Raw genomic sequence first — 21,261 nt, 5'->3', positions numbered from 1 at the left:
TATGGCATAAGGGGTAGAACGAACAAATGGATAGAAAGCTACTTAGATAAACGTGTGCAATCTACATACTATGGAAATAATAAACTCTCTAATCCTTCTATATTAAAGTGTAGTGTTCCTCAGGGTTCAATACTTGGGCGTTTGGTTTTTTAAATCTATATTAACGATCTCTATCGGGCATCAAAAAGAATTTCAACTATAATGTTTGCTGATGATAGTAACTTTTTTATCTCCGGAAAAATTATAAACGAACTGTGCGTAGAAATGAATCAAGAATTAGAAAAAAATTTCTGAACAGTTTAGGGCAAATAAACTTTCTATTAATTCAAGTAAAACGAAGTTTTCTTTATTTCATCCTTCTTATAAAAAAAAAAGAACTCGAATCTTCTCTTCCGAATATATATATATATATATATATATATATATATATATATATATATATATATATATATATATATATATATATATATATATATATATATATGTATATATATATATATATATATATATATATATATATATATATATCACAATGTAAAGCTGTTCTTGATGACAAGACCTTTTGATCTTCTGCAAGTTTCCCGCGTTCTTCCTAAAGTTCGTATTATTGAAGTTTGTTTATTATTAAACATAAATATGTTTGTGATTTTTTATATTTATATGTATATTCAATCTTAACGAATCTTTATTATGTAATCACGAAAATGTATACTATGGAACAAAAATAAGTAAAAAATAAAATAAAAAATTATTTTAATATATATACAAAGTTTAATTTTTAGAAAAACACTCACATAAACACAATTCATTAATGAAAACGTTATTATTACTTGAATGGAATTGTTCTAAATTATGTAATGGTAAAAAAATATTCTATTGGCATTCCATACATATGAATTTCATAGTAGGATGATAATCAATCACACAAGCGACGTAAGACCATTAGCACACTGTCCCTATGAAAGCCATTAAGCATCTGCGTTACTAACCCAGTCAACACTATAAGAAAAGCATGAACAAACGGGTTCTTTTATCGGATCAATATTTTCTGAGTCTTAATTCTTTGGGTTTTTTGCTTGTTTTAGATGGCTAACTTGCTGTCAATAGTTTTTTTTTTCTGTTTGTATCGTCTTGTTTTGTTTTGCGCCTTCTTCTTTTTGAAACTAAATAGCAACTTTTTCTCTCTCTAAATTTCTTTTTGGTAGCTATTTTGGTAGCCGTGTAATTCTATTGTCTCTCTCTTTTCTAATAGCTGAAGGTGTCAATTGATCTTTGAGCAACATTAAAACTGATTGGTTGATATCTTTTTCTGCTTTTTTAATAGTTTCCTAATCGTATTTACATTTCTAAGTTACACTTCTCGGTTTGACATTCTACTCAATGGTGTTTTAGGTGTATTGGTTCCAGGTTGAAATAAACTACCAATATTCTCTTCTTTAATTGCAGTTTTTTCAGAAGAATTTTTTGATCGATCAAGTGGAAATAAACCGTTATTGCTAAAGCCACTTAGAGCGTTTACAGGTTTACTTTTATCGCATATTTTTGAAATTCGTTATAATATATGATCTTTAATTTGGTCTTTAAAGGGTATCCGGAATTAAGCCTCCATTTTTTTGCTTGTGTCTGCCTTATTTTTATTATTTTTAATGTTTCGTTTACATTTGACGTAAGATATAAAAGTAAAATATTCTACAAATACAAAAAAGACTTCTAAAAGATAATTACAATGATCTTATCGTCATTTTACAAAAGTGAAATAATATAAAAAACGCCTTCTATAAAAAGATAACGTAAAAATAACATCAAAACAATAAACCGTACAGATCTTATCGTCATTTTACAAAAGTCAAATAATATAAAAAACGCCTTTTACAAAAAGATAACGTAAAAATAACATCGAAACAGTAAATCGTACTTAACTTAATAAATGAATATAAATTGTATTCAATTATAAAATAAATTTGAACATGCATAACAAAAAAACATTTCATCTTAAGATAAATTAAATAATTCTAAGACATTTTCAATAGAGAGAATAAAATCTTATAATTTATTTTGGTATTGTGGTTTATTCTCCTCCGCTAGTTGCCATACAGAGACCACCATACCAAGGCACGCAAAGGCAAGTTAGAGGGTGCAATCGGTGTAACACATGCTGTTAATTAGGCTAACCTAATTAAAGCAAGAAAGAAGCACAGGGACTAAAAAGTTTCAGTATGTGTTTTTTTCCGTCTTATAATTAAATCTTTTAATTTATTTAAAACAGGGCACGTTTGGAGTAGTCAGATGGAATGACACGTAACTAAATTAATATTGATTAAATTTTGATCGACTTGTAGTTCGCTAAAATATAATAATTATTATTCATGTTAAACTCACTTAATTGTTTCAAAATAAAAGGTCTTCAAAAGTTAAAGGAGATAAATCATACATCCACATATAAACAAAGAGGTAAATTTTTATATACGTTTAATTTATATACATCGAGGATTTTCATTTGATTAAAAAATAATTAGGAATATGGAAACCGATTCGCAGAACTAATTAAACGGATCGCATGTTTCTGACGGCGATAAAGACATTGTAACTTGCTTTGATCAGTGCAAGCCCAGGCAGTAACTCCATAATTTATATAACTATGAGTATAAGAGTAATAATGTTTAGTTAAATTATTTTTTATCTAAATAAGCACGCGCCGTATATATAAATTCCGCTACTTTTTGAAACTTTCGATGAAACATGGTTAATATGATGTTTCCGTCTGATGTGCTCGCCAATAAAAACGCCGAGATATTTAGCTACAGAATCTCTTTTAGTTTCAATTTTGTCGATGAGAAATTTTGGTAGATTTGGGGGTAGACAACGTTTTTTGAAGAGCGGGTGGAAAAGAATTATTTTGAATTAAGTTAAAAAAAAGTTGCATAGTTAATATTTCAAGAAATATTAACTATGCAACTTTTTTTCTCATTTTTATAATTTAATTTCGTTTGATTTCAAGTTGAAATCTAACACAATTGCGAATATAACTTTGATTTTTTTTTATCGTTCGATTTGTCTTTTTTTAAAGTTTATTTATCTAAAAAAAAATTTTTTTTTTTTTTATCGATTTAATGTAAAAAATGATATTTTTTATATATTCGTATCTATACAAAGCTTTTATAAAATGTATAAAAAGCTTCGTGATTGTATATTGTATTCTTATTATAATAAAATGTATATATATAATATGTCAAATCAACCCTAACGCTGACCGATATAGAATCTATATTAATAATAGGAATTTCAAGGTTTCAAAGGAATTTCCAGACCGCTGACGTTACTACTAGCAAGACTGTTTTAAAAACCGTCCGTAATTGGGTTTCATACGTATTACGGTATAATTCCAATTAAAAAAATCAAAACTATTCACGACCACTCTGTTACAAAGATACGCTCCACTAAATGACATGCAATATTAACTTAGATTAGTTTTCAAAAATTATTGCATCAAAAAATCATTTTGTAAAAGTATTTGTTTTGTAATAAAATAACTATGAAAGATAATTTCGTTTTACATTTGTATATAAAACAAAAAATATTATATGAGCCCATGAGATGCATAGTGGTACAAGTCACTTTTTTCAATATTTTGAGTTACTGCCACCAATGGTTAGCATTTTGTTTATTCTATTACATGGCAGAGTGGTATAAGTCTAATGATATCGATAATGATGCTTGAACTGTTTTTTGTCGTGCTCCTCACTAAACAGCTGCTTTTTTTCACCGCCATAGTGATATTAGTCAGACTTCTCATAACTAGATATGAGTGACTTATACCACTATGCATCTCAGGGGATCATATATATTAAACAAACATATGTTTGAAAAATTCATTTTTCTTAACAGAGGCTTGAAATGAGTCCGTCTTTGAATTATGGTGTATAAATGAATAAACTAAACGTGTTATTAGTTTCTAACGACGATGAAGATACTCGAGTTTATTTTTGATTGTACTACCCACGCAATATTTGATTAGTTAATATGGCAGTAAATAAGTGAATAATATAGTTGAGTTAAAGTCAGCGTCGTTGTTAGTGGGTCCTTGGCCCCACTAGCCGCACTAGAATATGGAAGAAGAAAATGAATATAGAAAAGAAGAAAATAAATAGAAGAAGAAAATCAAAAAGCATATGATAAATGCAAGAGCAAAATTGTAAAGAAGTTTGTTTGCCGTAAACTGTGCAAAATTTATTTGGGTTTTACTTATAGATGAGCGTAGGAATAAAAATTTCCCGGAAATTTTCAACTCGGGAAAATTTCCGTAAAATTTGAACAATTTAAAAATATAAATTCCACCACTATGTTTTAATAAGTTTTTTTAAGAATTGAGTCTCACTCGCCACCACCATACTAGGCCACTTTTGACTATATAAGTCAATAATTGATGATGAAGGGGAGGGGGGGTGAACCCATGAAAATACAGACTGGTTTCTTAAAATTAATTAAAAAAAAGGTCCTTAAAAACTAAAATTCACCCGACTGAATTGAGTCAAATACCCGACTAAATTCGTCAAAAAACCGACTATAACTTGAAAATCACCTTCTTTGTGGGAGTAGAACACCCCCTTTCCCCACACAACCTCCGCCTAAAATTTTTTTTTTAGTCTTTTTTTTTTTTTTTTTTTTCATTCGGCTTTCACCGTAAAGATACGCATTTTTTAAATTAGTGTATTTGTATAGAAACAAAAAAAAACTAGAAATAAAAATTTTGTTGTTAATTAAATTAGTAAAAAGTAATCTGAAAATCGTAATCTATTAAATGGCAAGTAAAAATGAAAATATAATGGAGGAAAAGTTCAAAGAGCAAGAAAGTTCGCTTTTAAAGATATTATCAGGAAATGCTGCGATTCAAAATCACAAAATGGACAAAAATCTACATTCAATAGAAAATATAACAAACCGTATTTCAAAAGTCGAAAAAATGCAGGCTTGAAGCAATGTATTGACGATTTACAAAAAAGTATCAAGTTTACTCAAGATACCTTAATTAATAAAAAAGTCATAAACGTTGAAAAAGAACTTAAGAAGCTTATGAATACGAAAATTACTACAGTTTTAAATCAGACAGTACAGTTAAAAACAATGCAGAACAAAGCAAGCAAATTAAATGATGCGCTATAAGAAAAAATGAGATAACTAGAAGATAGGAATGGAAGAAATAATATTAGAATTGACGGTGTACGAGAAAATGAAAAAGAAACATGGGATCAAATTGAAAAAAAAGTTCAACAAATATTTAATGATCAGTTAAAAATAAGTAACATAATTATTGAAAGAGCGCACCGTATCGAAAGACGCTTTAACGTAGAGAAAATAAAGAATAAACCCAGAACAATCATACTCAAGTTGCTAAACTATAAAGACAAAGAAAATATTTTGGAAAATGCAAAGATGCTAAAAGATACAGGTAATTTTATTAATGAAGATTTTTCATTTAAAACTAACAAAATAAGACGCGAATTAAGTGGAAAGATGAAGATTGAGCGTAACGCCGGAAAATATGCCGTTATTGAGCACGATAAGTTAATAGTGAGCCAGTTTGATTTAAAAGCTAAATAAGTAATTTTATTTTTAATTTATAACCATATATAAAAATGGAGCAAAACTCTATATTTCAATATTCTAATGAAAGTATCAATGATAATGACACTGAAACAGACTGTTTTGACAAATTGAATTTTGAAAGTAAATACTACTCAGTATGTCATTCGGCACAATATCTTAAAAATAATAAAAACACATTTCAATTTTAAATATGAACATCCGAAGTCTAAATAAAAACTCGAAAATTTTATTGGATGAAATAAAACATGATTTTAGCATTATTTGTCTTACAGAAACGTGGTATAAATGCGATGAACAAAGTTCATTGATTTAATTAATTACACGTTATTTAATTTTATTAATTTTTTTTTTAATAAATTACAAAAAAGTTCATGATTTATTTAATTACATGTCAGTTCATCAACCACGTGATAGCTATGGCGTCAGAGGCGTTAGTATTTTTGTCCGCAATTCAATTAATTTTTCCCCTCGTAATGACCTATGCGTTATTGAAACAGATTATGATTTACTCAACCAATCATTTTCAATCAATCATTTATTTCTGAATTGTGACGCATCTGACCAAAACCAGTCGGATGTCGCGTTATGTTATATTGAGAAAACCATCAAAACATCTCAAAAATTCAATTTTTATCATTATTTATTTTTTTGCATAATTGTTTACATAATTATGTAAACAATTATGCAAAAAAATAAATAATGATAAAAATTGAATTTTTGAGATGTTTTAGATTTTACATTCAAGGATGTTTATAAATAGTATAATTACTATTATAAAGTAAACACTTACTAATGTTAATAATATCTAATTAAAATAAATATAATGCTAATTTTCACAATATATAATAACAATAATAAACTTTATAGCATAAAAATAACGATGTTAATAATACTAATAAAATAATAATAACAATAATAATAATAATAATAACAACAATATTAATATTAGTAATAATAGTTAAAAGTAGTTAATAATAGTAATGTAAATATTTATGAAAATAACAATAAGCAATAGTAATGACAACAAAATATATAATAGAAATTTAAAAAAAAAAGCAATACTAAAGACAACAGAATTTGATTATAGAAATTATAAACATTAACCATATTTTTATAATAAAAAGTAGAATAAACTGGTTTTAAAGGTTGAGAATGAGTTGTGAGCTTTTAGTTCATAAGAAAGGTTGATCGAAGTTTTAATGCTAAGATATTTTATAGATTTATGCCCGTATTTATGACAGCAGTGTTTAGAGGCAGACGGGTTTAAATTACTATGGGAACGAAGGTGATAACGAGTGTTGGCACTTTTGGTAAAAAATTGTTGAAAGTTAAAGGTAGGTTATTGTGTTGGTGGTTCCAAACAAATTGACAGTTTAAAAGTTGAATATAGTCACATAGTTTTAATACTTTAGAAGTTAGGTAGAGCACATTAGTATTAAATTTAGTTTTCTGAAAATAAATAATTTTTAAAGCTTTGTTTTGGAGGTGGAATAACCTAATAAGAGCTTGTTAACGGGACTGCCCCCATACTTAGCATGCATATCTAAGATGTGAGCCAAAAATAGCATGGTGTATGTTCAAGAGTGTCTTAAGATTAATATAATGGCGAACTTTGGCCAACATGCCATTAAATCTACTTAGTTTCATTGTTAAGTCTTTACAGTGGGATAAAAAGGAAAGATTTGAATCAATTTTTATACCAAGATATTTAATTGAGTCAGCAGGTTCAATTTTTTTCCACATAATCTAATGTTCGAATGTTAAGAGATTTTTGTTTTATTTGATTTAAAGATAAAGAGTTCAGTTTTATTAGAGTTTAGAAAAAGTTTTTTGGAGCAAAGATAATGATTAATGTGCTTGTTAATCTTTTAAAGGGATTTACTAATTAGCATTAGATTAGTATCATCAGCAAAGTGGTAAACAGTAGCAAACTTAATGAATGTATGAAGATTATTAATATAAAGAAGGAAAAGCAGTGGTCCCAATGCTGAACCCTGAGAAACACCAATAGAACATTTTACAAGGGTAAATTTTGAGTCATTAATAGAAACAAATTGTATTCTATCGTTTTAATATGTAGTAAACCATTTAAGGGGTACGCCTCTGATCCCATAATATTCTAACTTTTTCAACAAAATTGAATGATCTACTGTATCAAACACTTTCTGTAAATCGACAAATACACCACATACAAAATATTTATCATTGATTGCTTTTCTAATCAATTTAGTCATTTCAATGAGAGCATGAGTTGTGGAGTGATTGGTACAAAATCCATACTGATGGGTGTAAAAGCATTTAAATTTTTCAAGAAAAGCATAGAGCCTATTATGCAGTGCCTTCTCAAAGAGTTTACCTATATTAGAAAGCAGGGAGATGGGTTGGTAATTGGTGAAATCTAGTAGAGAGCCTTTTTTAAATATTGGAATAACTTTATCAACTTTTAAAATATCTGGGAAAATACCACTTTTAAATCAGTTTTTTATAACAGTACAGAGAGGCTTTGAAATAATCTGTGGGACTAGTTTAAGTAGAAATGTAGGTACGCTATTACGACCAAGACTTTTTTCATTTTTGAGCGTGTTTGTAATGAGACCAGATATTTCATTTTCAGTTACAAGATTAATAAAAAACGATTTAGCATTTGGAATGTTAAGAAAGTCACTAAATACGCGTTTTGGGGGTATGGCTTTGCGAAGTAGTTTGTTATGTATAGAGCTAAAAAAATTATTAAATTTATTAGATACGGCAGTGTGATCAGTGATAAGATTTTCGTTCAATTTGAGTTTAAAAAATGTATTGTGTGTAGAAGGTCTAATATTAATGATTTCTTTTATTCCCTTCCAGGTGTTTTTAATATTGTTCAGATTATTATTAAAATATGTAATAAAGTTTGTTTTTTGCTAAATTTTAATAAATTGGAAATTTTGTTTCTATAAAATTTAAATTTTGTAAATAATTCATTTTTCTTATAAATATTTTTTAATTTTATAAACTTCTTATAAAGTTTGTTTTTAACTGAAATACATATGTAAATTTTGTAGATACATATGTAGATTTTAGTATTCTATACGTAATCCAAGATTTTGATTTTAGTTTAATTTGTTGGTTGGTTAGTATTTTATAAGGAGCATGTTGGTCTAAGATTTCATCAAACACTTTTAAAATGAAATTCATGGATTTATTAACATCATTATCTTTTTTAATGGAGAGTTCCCAGTTGATATCAGGAATTTTTTCAATAAATATACTTTTATTAAATTTTTTGAAGCATGGTCTGTAAGTTTTTAATTTTTTGGGGTAGTTGGGTGCGCCAGGAATGCAAATAATTTGTCCCATGTGGTCTGAAATTGAAATCGTAAGTTTACCTGAGTATTTATCAGTTGAATGAAAGTTCGTGAATATGTTATCAATGAGCGTTTTTGATGTAGCCGTTATACGTGATGGTAAAATTATAGAAGGGTTTAATAAGTAAGATGTTAAAGAATCAAGATATGTAGAAACAGGATTAGATTCATTGTGACTTAATAGATCTATATTAAAATCACCTATTAGAAAGATTTTTTTTTTTTGTTACTTAACTTTTTAAATAGAAAAGTTAAGTGGGAAGAAGTAAACTCATGTTGATTCATTGATAGATGACAATAAATGCAGCTAATTATTATTTTTGATTCACGAGGTTTTGCAATTTCAACAAAAATAAACTCTAAATATTTAGAGAAGTAATTCATAGGACTATTGCGAACTACGTAATTTAAATTTAAGCGTAAATATAAAAATGCTCCACCTTTTTTAGCCTCAGTATGGCAATGCTCAATATTAAATCCGTTTATGTATATATCAGTTATATTTGTACCGTATATATATAAATTAGATTCTGTAATACCTATTGCTAAGGAAAAATTATTAAGAGAGCTGATAAGACTACTGAGTTCGTCAATGTGGAATGGTAGAGAAGCGATGTTAAGATGAATATATAGTTCTGAATTAAGAAGCATAGTTTTATTGAGATCAATAACGTCATAGTATTTGCAATTAACAGAACTGGGAAATTTTTTAAGATCTTTAAAGATATTTTGAGGATTACTTGGAGTCTCAAAAGAGTTTAATGAACTAGTAGATATATTCTTGCATAACAATGTTGACTTAAGCTCCAAGTTGGAAATCGAGCTAAAGGCCATACTCTAAGATAAACAGCTATGACAATACAAATCTGACAAGTCATTTTAAAGAAGATTATAAGAGTATGCATCATTATGGTTACACTCTGCATGGACCCATGAGTTACAAAAATCACATAAATGTCTCTTTGATTATCAGTTATATTTTTATAACAAGTGTTGCATAGAGATTTAAATGACATAATCTTTAGAAAAAAATATATATATGTACATGCAGTATTAACTAGTTAAAGTGACTTAAGTGGGAAATATAGATAAAAAGAAAAGCAAAGTAAAAGACTAAATTTAATAATTTAAAACTTGGGTAACCGTTGCACAGTGGGCCAGAATTCACTTTTACAGGACAAAATTTATAACTAATTTAATATTAGGGCTATATTGACTAAAATTAAGATGAGTAATAATATGATGTCTGTGCTTCTTATGAAGGTTTTATTTTTTTAATTCGTTGCTATGGATAACAAATTTTGGATAGCAAAAATCTCGTTTCGGTATTTGCAGATAATTTTACAAGTGCTATGTTCACCAAATTTTACATAAGTAACAATATGAGGTCGCGCTTTTAAAAAAAGTAATATATTTTTTATTTAGTTGCTATGGATACCTAAAATTGCTTTGCAACAATTAATTTTTATTAGTTGCATATGTTTTATTTGAGCTATTTACACTATTTTGCACGTGTTTTATTATGAAAGCAAAACTTATTTAAAAAGTGGAAAGCAAAACTTATTTAAGTTTAATATGATTAACTAGTTTTATTACACGTACTGCTACACGTTGCTAAATAAACTTGTTTTCCTGTAAAAAAAAAATAATATTCTAGCTTAATTAATTAGTTTTTATAATTAGCAGATTTTACGAGCGTCTGGAGAATTTTATAAATTTGAATTTTATAAATTTGTAATTTATAAATTATAATATAAATATTATAAATATGTATAAATTGTTCCCATGTAGGGATGGCAATTCCGAAATCCCAAAATCCCGGGATTCCGTGCAAATCTTTGATCCCGTAATCCCGGGATTTTTCAGAAAAATTTCCCGGGATTTCTGGATTGTAATAAAAAAAAGTAAAAAGAAATAGCCCAGTCGGCAAATTTAGTTGTAAATGCGCATTAGAAACTCGTTTAAATACGTATCGATGTGGTATGTATGTTAGTCATTTTATCGTGTCGAACACGCATTAGAAATACGCATTAGATGCGTATAAAGACAGGTATACAATACGACGCCTACTGGGTATCAGACTCGCATTTGAAACTCTTGTAAACACGTATAAAACACGATAACCAGAGAATATTCAATACGATATTTTCCTGGTATTACATGCGCATTTAAAACTTTTCAGAATACGCATTATTTACGAATATATGTAAGCCATTTTATCGCGTCAAACGCGCATTAAAAATAGACATCAGATGCGTATAAAGACAGGTATACAATACGACACCTACTGAGTATCCAACTCGCATTTAAACACGTATAAAACACGATAACCAGAGAATATTCAATACAATTTTATTAACTAATATGAATTAATAACATAATGATAATGACTAGCAGTAAGCAATCCGTAATACGGGTTATGAGTTATTAAATCATTAATAACAATAAAAACACATTAATAACTTGATATATTATCTAAAATATTAAATACAAATTTATCTATAAATATTTTAACTTTGACTCCGTATCAGCAACGTCATTGCTTATAGGTAACGACATAAAGACCGCATTAACATCAGTGAGTTCTTTTTAAAATCTGTCACAACACAAGTACCAGAAAAGGAAAGTCAAGGAAAGCCTGCAAATACCTAAAAAAAGACATGAAAAAAAAAAATTACAATTTTGAATTACAAAAGTACTATTTGCATTTTATTGTTAGTAGAATTAGGATAATAATAACAAAAAATATATGAACCTGTCATTTTGAAAAGGGAACAAGTCCATTTACTAAAACTTTTCAAAATCAACAAAAATATGATTTTTATTAAAATAATGTCTAGGTTGCTAAAGAAATTAAACATAAAAGTAGATAAATAAAGAACGTATATAACTTATGTATTTTTTTTTTTTTATAAAAAAAACATAAATCATACAGAAATTTTTAACTCAAACTTATAAACAATCTGCTAAAAGTTTTGGACTTATGTCCTTTTCGAAATGACAGGTTCATATATTCTGTCTACAGAATAATTAAAAAAGATTATAAAAAGGCTAGACAACACAATGTATACATTGTTACTATAGTAACGCTGGCAAGTAACACCACAACTTAATAAGATATTTTATTAACTTAAATACTTGGACTAAAAAGATTTTATTTATTACAATATTTGAACAATCAAGGGACAATTATAGTTAAACAATTTGAGCAACCATATCATAAAATAGCAAGCAACTTGTAAAATATTTCTTATAAATGGTCATTATCATTTGTGGTATTAAGAAATACGTAAGAGCTCAGTAATAACATAAGTTTTATTAAATCTCCCACTCATCTAAGAGAGAGAGAGAAAGAAAGTGTTTCCAAAGCAGCATGTTAACAAATGTAAAAAGCACGGAATAAATAGTAGTAACTGGTTTTATTATGTTAACAGTAAACAAAATTATTTTTACCTTGATTAAAAGCTAATTTCCAGCATTTATTAATTAAGCTCCAGCTTCTCTCTAACTGTTGACTAATGATTAATAGAGTAAATTTCACATCATACTAAATTTACAAAATTAAAACCATGTTTCAACAGTTAGCTAACTAATCAAAAGATGACAAAGGGAAGACAAACTAAAAAAAAAAAATGAAAAAAAAAAACATAATTATGATTATTAAAAAAAAAAAATTATTAAAAAAAATAAAGTTATTTAGATTTAAAAGTGTTAATTGTTGCTATAAATAGTTAAACTCATACTTTGCTTTGTTCTGAAGTGTCTAAAGTAAAATCAAATTAACAGACATTAACACTGCTTGACACTGAATTCTGTCAAGTAAGTTTTCTGCACGCTGAGTTACATTTCTTACATTTGAACAACGAATAATTTCATCCTGCCTAGATCTATTTTTTTCATTTGACAACTATTTTCAAGTTGCCTATTAGCATTTTACATTAATAACTTTGTTGAGCCTAATACTATCTATTTCAATTTCACTGTTATCATTAAACATATTACCAGTAATCTTACTATTGCTACAATTGAATAAATGAACGTAAAAGAATCTTACAAATTGTGATGTTTTCTAATCAAAGACTTTATTTAAACTTAAGATTTATTGAAATCTATATCTTTTTATATGTTTATATACATAAGTCGTTTATCAAAAATATTAAATAATATTTATTTACATCAAAAATATTAAATAATATTTATTTACATCAATTATTTTTAATTATTAAAGAATCTACAATGCACAAAATTATTTTTACCTTAATGAACAAAAATAATAAATGCACAATCTTGTATAAAATATTGAAGCAATGTCAGTCAGTATATTTTACTCTAAAGTAATTATATATATATATATATATATATATATATATATATATATATATATATATATATATATATATATATATATATATATATATATATATATATACTGAAATATAGGCAGATTTAAGTTTATAAACTTTCGTGTCAACAAATTACAGTCAGTTTTCCATGTTAAATACACAAAATATATATCTAATATAATATATATCAAATATAAAATAAATCCAATATAAAATAAAACAAAATAGTAAACTTACTCAAACCAGTATCAGTTACACTGTGTGAAGTAACTAAAAAACACTTCAGTTCTTTTCAATCACTCTAAAAAATAACTTTCAGCTCTTTCCAATAGCACTAAAAAATAAAACAAAACTTGCTTAGCTGAGTTGCCTAGTTTATAAGAATCTGAAAACAGATAAGTAAAAAACCAAGAACAAACAAACATTTATTTGTTAGAACTACTATATTTAAACAAATTAAATAAAACAAAGAATAACGCCAATTCTCCTTAAAAGCTAAAAAAAATTTTCACCTCAAATTTGCTTGCAGACCTTGCTTGTAAAATAAAATGTGAATAAGAAACACATTTAGAAACGCCTAGAAAAAATTCATAAAAATTTACATACATTTGTTCTTTTATATCGCATAAATCCATCATATGATAAATCTGAAATGAAAAAATGTAATTGATAAGTAAATACAAAGAAAAACATCAAATATGAATCGAAAATCATTATATCTGATTGAGATAAGATGTCATGATAAGAGAGTACTAGTTGTTAAATATTGTTATTTCATGTTAGCTTTTAGAAAACAAATCATGTTGGTACTTCATGGTTCTAAAAATTCAAATTGAGATATAAACAAAATGTATATACGGCAAAATGATTTTTCTTGAGTGGCTTTTAGTGAATGATTAAAAGCAGTGAGTTTCAATAATAAAACCACTTATAATTTTTAACAATAGACACCAACATAAAGGTAAGCCAAATGTAACAACATTAGTAACATAAATAACAACTTTACGCAAAATCTTGCTCAACACGTTTGCCAAGTCGCACACTAGTCGAAAACATGGAAACAACATAATATAAACATATATAATAACTATAAAACACAATACATTTATTTAACTTTATATAACATATATAAACACCTCATATAATATTGATATACAAAATAGATACATTTTATACTATTTTAATGACACGTTTATAAAACAATTACATAACACATATTACCACATACATATATTTATCAACAACTTTTTAACTTTGAACATAATATAAACATATATGCAAACTATAAACATATATAACTTAAATTGCGCGAACAAAAAATTTCAAAATTTATTAAAAATTTCAAAATTTATTAAAAATTAAGAAATATCAAAACCTACCTATTGAGAAAATTGAAAGCCAACTACTATAAAACTAAAATTGATATGTTTAAAAGTGATAGTGTTGCAATGTGGAAGACTTTAAAAAATTTAACTGAAACTAAATATAAAGCCCAATTTGATATTTGGGAAGATGTCAAGTTTGAGGATTCAAGTGATAAATCCATTGCTGATAAATATAATGAATTTCTCATTCAGAGTATTATTGATATTGAAAAATCAATAACAAAGTCGAATAAATATGTGGCTGCTGATCACATAAAAATACCTTATCATGTAAAGGGAATGAATGAATTCAGAGAAATTTCTAAAAACCAACTAGACAAAATAGTAATTGATTTAAAAGACAAAAAAAGTATGTGTGAAGATATGAATGTACCAATTTTTAAAAAAGTCTACCCAGTCATTAGTTTAAATTTGCTGAAAATAATTAATTTGTCTTTAAGAACAAGTTTTGTAGTGCCCATACCGAAAGTGACATCTCCCAAGTTACCACAAGATATGAGACCACTAAATATGTTAGCAGTGTATGAAAAAATACTTGAACTATGTGCACATATACAGTTGTCTACTTATTTTGAAGAGAATAAGCTATTTAATGAAAATCAATTTGGATTTAGAAAAAATCACTCCACCGAAACAGCAGTTCAATTACTCATTTCAAAATGGAGGGCAGCAAACGATGATGACATGTTCGTCATTGCAGTTATGTTAGACTTAAAGAGAGCATTTGAAACCATCAATAGGGAAGTATTGTTTGAAAAATTAAAGTGTTATAAAGTGGGAGGCGTTGTTCTACAATGGATTGAAAATTACTTAATAGGAAGAACTCAAAGAGTAAGAATTGGCGATCAGTTATCATCGGAACTACTCCGTGACGTTGGTGTGCCTCAGGGGTCAGTGCTAGGACCCATGTTATTCATAATATACATGAATAATATTACCAGTTGTACCAGATATGTAAACATCAACCTCTTTGCAGATGACACATTAGTTTGCATTGAAGGTAATAATTACAAAGAATCTATGATGAAATTAAATTTAGACTTGGAAATAGTTGCTACCTGGTTTAGTGGAAATGGACTGAAACTAAATGCAAGTAAGTTAATGGGTATGCTGATTACAAGCTCTAAAGTGAAATACTTGAGTATCACTGTAAAATATCCTAACATATATATCATTTTGGAAAATGAAAGAGTTAAATTCAGTGAATGTGTCAAATACTTGGGTATTAAAATTGACAATATGTTGAATTTTTCTGAACATATTAAATATATTGCAGATACAATTGCTAAGATTACTGGGTATTTTACCAGAGTTGCTAAATATCTGACTAGGTGGACAAAAACGTTAATTTTTAATACAATTATTGCACCTCATTTTCAATATTGTGCTTCATTATTCTTAGATGCAAGTATAAATGATGCAAGTATAAATGATGCAAGTATAAATGATGCAAGTATAAATGATATAAAAATACTTCAGAAGTTACAAAACAAAGCTATGAGAACGATCTTGAAATGTGACTGGTTCACACATAGTAAAGACATGTCGGTTCGATTAGACTGGCTATCTGTAAAAGAAAATATTCAAGTGAAAGTATTGACATTTATACACAATACAATTCAATTACAGAAAATGGATGCCTTCCAAGAATTTTGTAAAATAAACAGTGAAATGCATAATTATTGCAAAGTATCACTTAAAAATTCAAAACAAGAAAAGTGGACAAAAGTCAATCTTTTGCAACGGTATAAAATTATACAATAAATTACCGAATGAATCGAAGTTGCTAGACAAGAAAGCATTCAAGAAGTTAGTTGTGAAACACATAAAAGGAAAGGGATGTTTGTAAATAGTAGTTTTGCGGAATCTGAACTCTCTTTATTGTGATTTTTATTGTGATTTTAAATAGCATTTAAATGAGCTAAATATATATTAAATAAATAAATAAAAATAACATGAAAAAATCTAAAAAGATTCATATATATATTCATATATAAAAACATATATCTCGTAATAAAATATCAAATTATTATTGTATTTAATTTAAATCAAATACTTATTGAATAAAGAGCAAAAAACAGATAGAAGAACTGCAATCCTTATAACAAAACTTAACGTTTAGCAACAATAAAATGTCAGTGTTGGCTCGAAATTTTAATTTATTTTTCTAAATTTTTTAAAACAGTACAAAAAAAAGGTAATAGCATAACAGAAATGTTAATAAAATAATAATCAACATAATAAAATAAGCAAGGTATGAAATGATAGGATTTATAATATATTTGAATTATATTAATTTAGGACTTAATAAAACTAAATAAATTTAAAAGTTAATTTTAAATTTATTTAGTTTTATGAAGTAGTAAATTAATATAATTCAAATATATTATAAATCCTATCATTTCATACCTTGCTTATTTTATTATTTTATATTATTATTTTATTATTACTACTTTTAAAGTAGTAATAAATATTTTTATGATAAAGTTTTAGTAACTTTTTTAGTACAAAAAAGTAATGTAACTGTATTGGAGATATGCGATACTGCTTTAGCAGAACGACATCTCTTCATACAACTTTTCATGTATTCCTGAATATTCCTTTTCATTCCAGACAAACTTTTTACTAAATTTCTTAAGAGAAAACTTTTTAATTAAAATTTTGCTTTCACAATTTCAGTTAAAGCAAAGATTTTCGTTTTTTCGTTTTATGTTAATATTTTATCAAAATCGGGTACGATATCGTATCCTATTTCGATCAAATATTAAATACGTATTTTTGATAAATAAGTGGTATTGAACTCGAATTCGAAACTTAAAACTAAATGCGTATTTTTCTGGTATCAACGGCGGTATGTTATACGTGATCAATACTCCGAGTATTTACAATACTAGATATGGAAGGGATAAAGTTATTAACTTATTTGTACATTATAAAGTGTCTAGTAAATATGGTCTTTGGTAAAATATTTGTTTCATAGCTGTTTATTCTCTTTGCAATGATTTAATTTAATTTCGTATTTTCGGCTTCATTTTAATTCGAAATCGCCGCAGAGTTAAAGAGTTCTATCTGCTTTTTTCATATTATAAGAATTTGTTAATAAAAGTTTTAATTAACAATTTATAATTATAAAAAGCAAAAAATTTAAAATATTTATAAATAATATTATCGGTTTAATTAAAAAAACATAAATAAAAAAAGACTTATAGTTGAAATTATAAAAAGTTACAGCAATAAAAACATATTAACTAAGAAAAATTGAAAGTTAAATTCTTACAACAACAAAAATTAGATATAACCCTATAATTCTTATGCGACAAAAGTTTATTTTTACAATTATCCAAAGCGTTAATCGTTTTCACAGTGGCAAATTCATTTAGAATTATAGATCTGATAAAGAAACGTAAGTTGAAATAATTTAAGAACTTAAAAACTTTAAAAGAAATTAGAACTTGAATTCAAAAGCACAAATCTGATATGGAGATATTTCTTAAGAGGAAAAGATGAAACAGCCAGTGATGGGCACAAACTTTTTTATTATAGTTTAACTAAACTACTAACTAAAACTAAAAAAAAGTAGTTAAACTTTTAGTTACAAACTTTTTATAAAAAGTAGTTAACTTAAACTAATTAGAAATAGTTAACTAAAATTCAACTTTTTAACTTCTTTTTTTTCAACTCAAGAAAATTTGTTGATGAATTTATGTTTCCGCTAACCGTTTTATTGATACAGACCAAGCGGAAATGATGTTGAAAAGTCCAGTTCATGCACTAAATAAATAAATACATAAAAATAGTAATAACAGAATCCTTGGAGTCCTTGGTCAGGTGAGTGGTACATAGAAATAGAACGATTTATTTGGCGATTTATAAAAAATTTAATTAATAAAAATTTAGTTAAACTTTTTCAACTAAACTAGGAAAAAAGTTAGTTAAACTAAAAGTTTAACTTAAATAAAAAAATTTAGTTTTACTTGCATTTAACTAAAAAAAAGTAGTTTAACTAAAAGTTAACTAAAAAATTAGTTAACTATGCCCATCACTGGAAACAGCCATGTGCAAAGTTAGTAGGTGCAAAAAAATATTTAAAATTACTGGTAGTTCAACAAAAGGTCTACATTCCCATTTACTGTCTAAACATAAACTTAAAGTAACATTGCAATCGCAAGCACCAAGTTTATCCACGAGAGCTTCAAATTCGAAAGATTTAGAAGAAGAACCTCGAAATAAAAAGCCGAAAATATCGAACTTTTTTTCAACAACTTCGAAAAAAGAGGAAAGTCTGTCTGAAGTGTTGGCCCGTATGGCAGCAAAAGATGGTATATCATTTAGTACAATTTGTAATTCCATTGATATACGAGCCGGGATAGTTGCACGAGGATATAAAAATGTCCCAAAATCACATAATACTATCAGATAAATGGTGTTAGACTACTACGAGCAGATTAAAAAGCATGTTATAAATGAATTAATTGATCAAATATCAAAAGGCTCTAAATTTTCCTTAACACTTGATGAGTGGACTTCTTTTGAAAACTGCAGACATATGAATGTGAATGTACATGAGTTAAAAAGCTATTGGAACTTAGGTTTGATTCGCATTTTAAGGTCTATGCCAGCAGAAAAGTGCGTTTTACTTCTAAAAGAAAGACTCCACAACTTTAAAATAAACCTTGAGGATGATATCATTGGTATTACAACTGATGGTGCAAGCGTTATGAAGAAACTTGGGAAAATTCCAGAAATTGATCAACAATTTTGCTTTGCCCGCGCTCTACAATTGGCAGTTATATCAGTTCCTTACAAAAAAGACGCCAGTCACTCGGAAATTGATGAAAGTTTAAATGATGAGAACACTGTTTTTGAAAATTTAGATAACAACGATGATGAAGACGAATGTGATGATTATAAAAGTGAACATGTTTATGAAGAGGAAGATTGTACTCGAGATTCGAACAACTCATTGTTAATTAATGAAACATATGAGGTTACAATTAAACAACAAATTATTGGACCTATTATAACCAAAGTCAGGAATATTGTAAAAATGTTTAAATGGTCCTCAACAAAAAATGAAAATTATTTACAAAAGTAGGGGAACACGGAGCAAGATGTTTTATGGAAAGTCATCTTGCCCCATTCGCCATCGCTACGTAAAAATTAAATTTGGAAAGGTCATCCATTTAATCATGGATTGCAAAACCCGATTAGAGCTTATGTTGTCCAAAATAAAACAACAACAATCCGAAATCGGAAAACAATTGTATGCCGCTTTGAGTCGCTGAATTAAAGAGAGGAGAGCATCATTAAGCAGCACAGTTTATTATCTTCATAAAGGCCAGGTTACTTCATCAAAAATCTCAGATGTTTTTGTACCGAGTACAAGTGCTCAAAATAAAAAAACTATAATTAACCTAATAAAGCGTCTAAGCTTGGCAGATATAATTACATAAACAGACGTGAATAGTGATAGTGATGCTCAATTGAGCATCACTATCACTATTCATGTAAGAAGTGTGAAAATAAAATCAAAACTGTTCGTGAAGAATTAAATTATTGGCAATATAACTGTATTTATTATTATTATTGGTAATATAATTGTATTATCAATAAACGAATCATTTTTCAGTGTTTAACAAGTACTTAAAAATTTGTTCTTCACATGCTTCACCGCCAATAATTTTTTCTGCTTCCTAATTGATCCCGGGATTTCTCGGGGATAAATATCTCAATCCAGAAATCCTGGGATTGAGAATGTTCGGGATTTTGCCGTCCTTAGCGTAAATGTTAATTATTAAATAGTTTATATCAGTTTTTAAAGCAACGTAGTTATGGTTTCCGGTGCTGTTATTGCCAGAGAAAATAGGTAGTTCATGATTCTTATTGCATAAAATAATTGTTCCGCGTGCTTTACAAGTTCCTGGTGGAATAAAAATATCTCCAACCCTCTCATTTTTTAAAGTACTTAAAAATTCATTATCTATATGCGTTTCCTGTAGAAGAAAAAAGTCATCTGATTTAATTTTATAAGAATTATTAATCGTTTTTCCGCGTTTCTCAAACCATTAACGTTTGATGTAAAAAAACTTAGGCTATCCATTTTTATTTAGTTAATTTTTTATCACTTTTTATTTTTATTTTTAAAGTAATAAACATTAAAAATGTTACTAATAACTGTATACTTTCCTAGATTAGTAGAAAGTTTTCGATTAGAGTAATATTGTAAAACAAGTAAAGATCGATTATAGTTAAGAACAATAAATATATAAAAATAGAAAGACAAAATCGTATTATATGAACAAAAAATAAATTTCAAACATAGCAAAGATTCTTAACGTTTCGCAAACACGTTTAAAACACGATGATTCGACAAAACCTCAACCAAACTTATTTACATTTACCCCTGCCATTTTGGTTTATGTTTTTTTCCTTCTCCGCGCGTTAGATGTATAGATGGTGTACGTATTTTAGCTTTGTTGATTTTTACAAATTTGTTTTCTGATTCTGACTCAGCCTCGTTTTCATTTCCACTTGAAACTTCTCCTTTTTCTTTTGAATCTGCCTCTTTACTTTTAAAGCTTT

General features: G+C 27.1%; 1 protein-coding gene and 2 long non-coding RNA genes across 3 annotated transcripts; 1 reads left to right on the top strand and 2 right to left on the bottom strand.

Moving 5' to 3' along the window:
- Window positions 1–4,798: 4,798 nt before the first annotated feature.
- Window positions 4,799–5,598, top strand: LOC136090992 (uncharacterized). The gene is made up of 2 exons (XM_065817975.1): window positions 4,799–4,940; window positions 5,180–5,598. Exons 1-2 carry the CDS (start codon window positions 4,799–4,801, stop codon window positions 5,596–5,598), a joined length of 561 nt encoding a protein of 186 aa, XP_065674047.1.
- A 5,808-nt stretch (window positions 5,599–11,406) lies between these two features.
- On the bottom strand, window positions 11,407–12,577 carry LOC136091219 (uncharacterized). Its single transcript, XR_010643789.1, has 2 exons — window positions 12,405–12,577; window positions 11,407–11,599 (listed from the first exon to the last, which is right to left on the bottom strand). It is a non-coding gene; the product is annotated as an uncharacterized LOC136091219 (long non-coding RNA).
- Window positions 12,578–13,192: 615 nt separating this feature from the next.
- LOC136090794 (uncharacterized) lies at window positions 13,193–14,521 on the bottom strand. Its single transcript, XR_010643725.1, has 3 exons — window positions 13,901–14,521; window positions 13,532–13,628; window positions 13,193–13,280 (listed from the first exon to the last, which is right to left on the bottom strand). It is a non-coding gene; the product is annotated as an uncharacterized LOC136090794 (long non-coding RNA).
- Window positions 14,522–21,261: the final 6,740 nt, after the last annotated feature.

This window comes from Hydra vulgaris, chromosome 14 (genome assembly GCF_038396675.1).
Source record: "Hydra vulgaris chromosome 14, alternate assembly HydraT2T_AEP".
NCBI lineage: Eukaryota > Metazoa > Cnidaria > Hydrozoa > Anthoathecata > Hydridae > Hydra > Hydra vulgaris.
The sequence above is the reverse complement of the archived record's forward strand: the minus strand, read 5'-3'. Positions and strand labels throughout refer to the sequence as shown.

Coding starts and splice junctions, on each gene's coding strand:
- LOC136090992 (XM_065817975.1), top strand. CDS start 4,799: ATGGCAAGTAAAAATGAAAATATAATGGAGGAAAAGTTCAAAGAGCAA. Junction 4,941..5,179: donor AATAGAAAATATAACAAACC/GTATTTCAAAAG, acceptor TGAGATAACTAG/AAGATAGGAATGGAAGAAAT.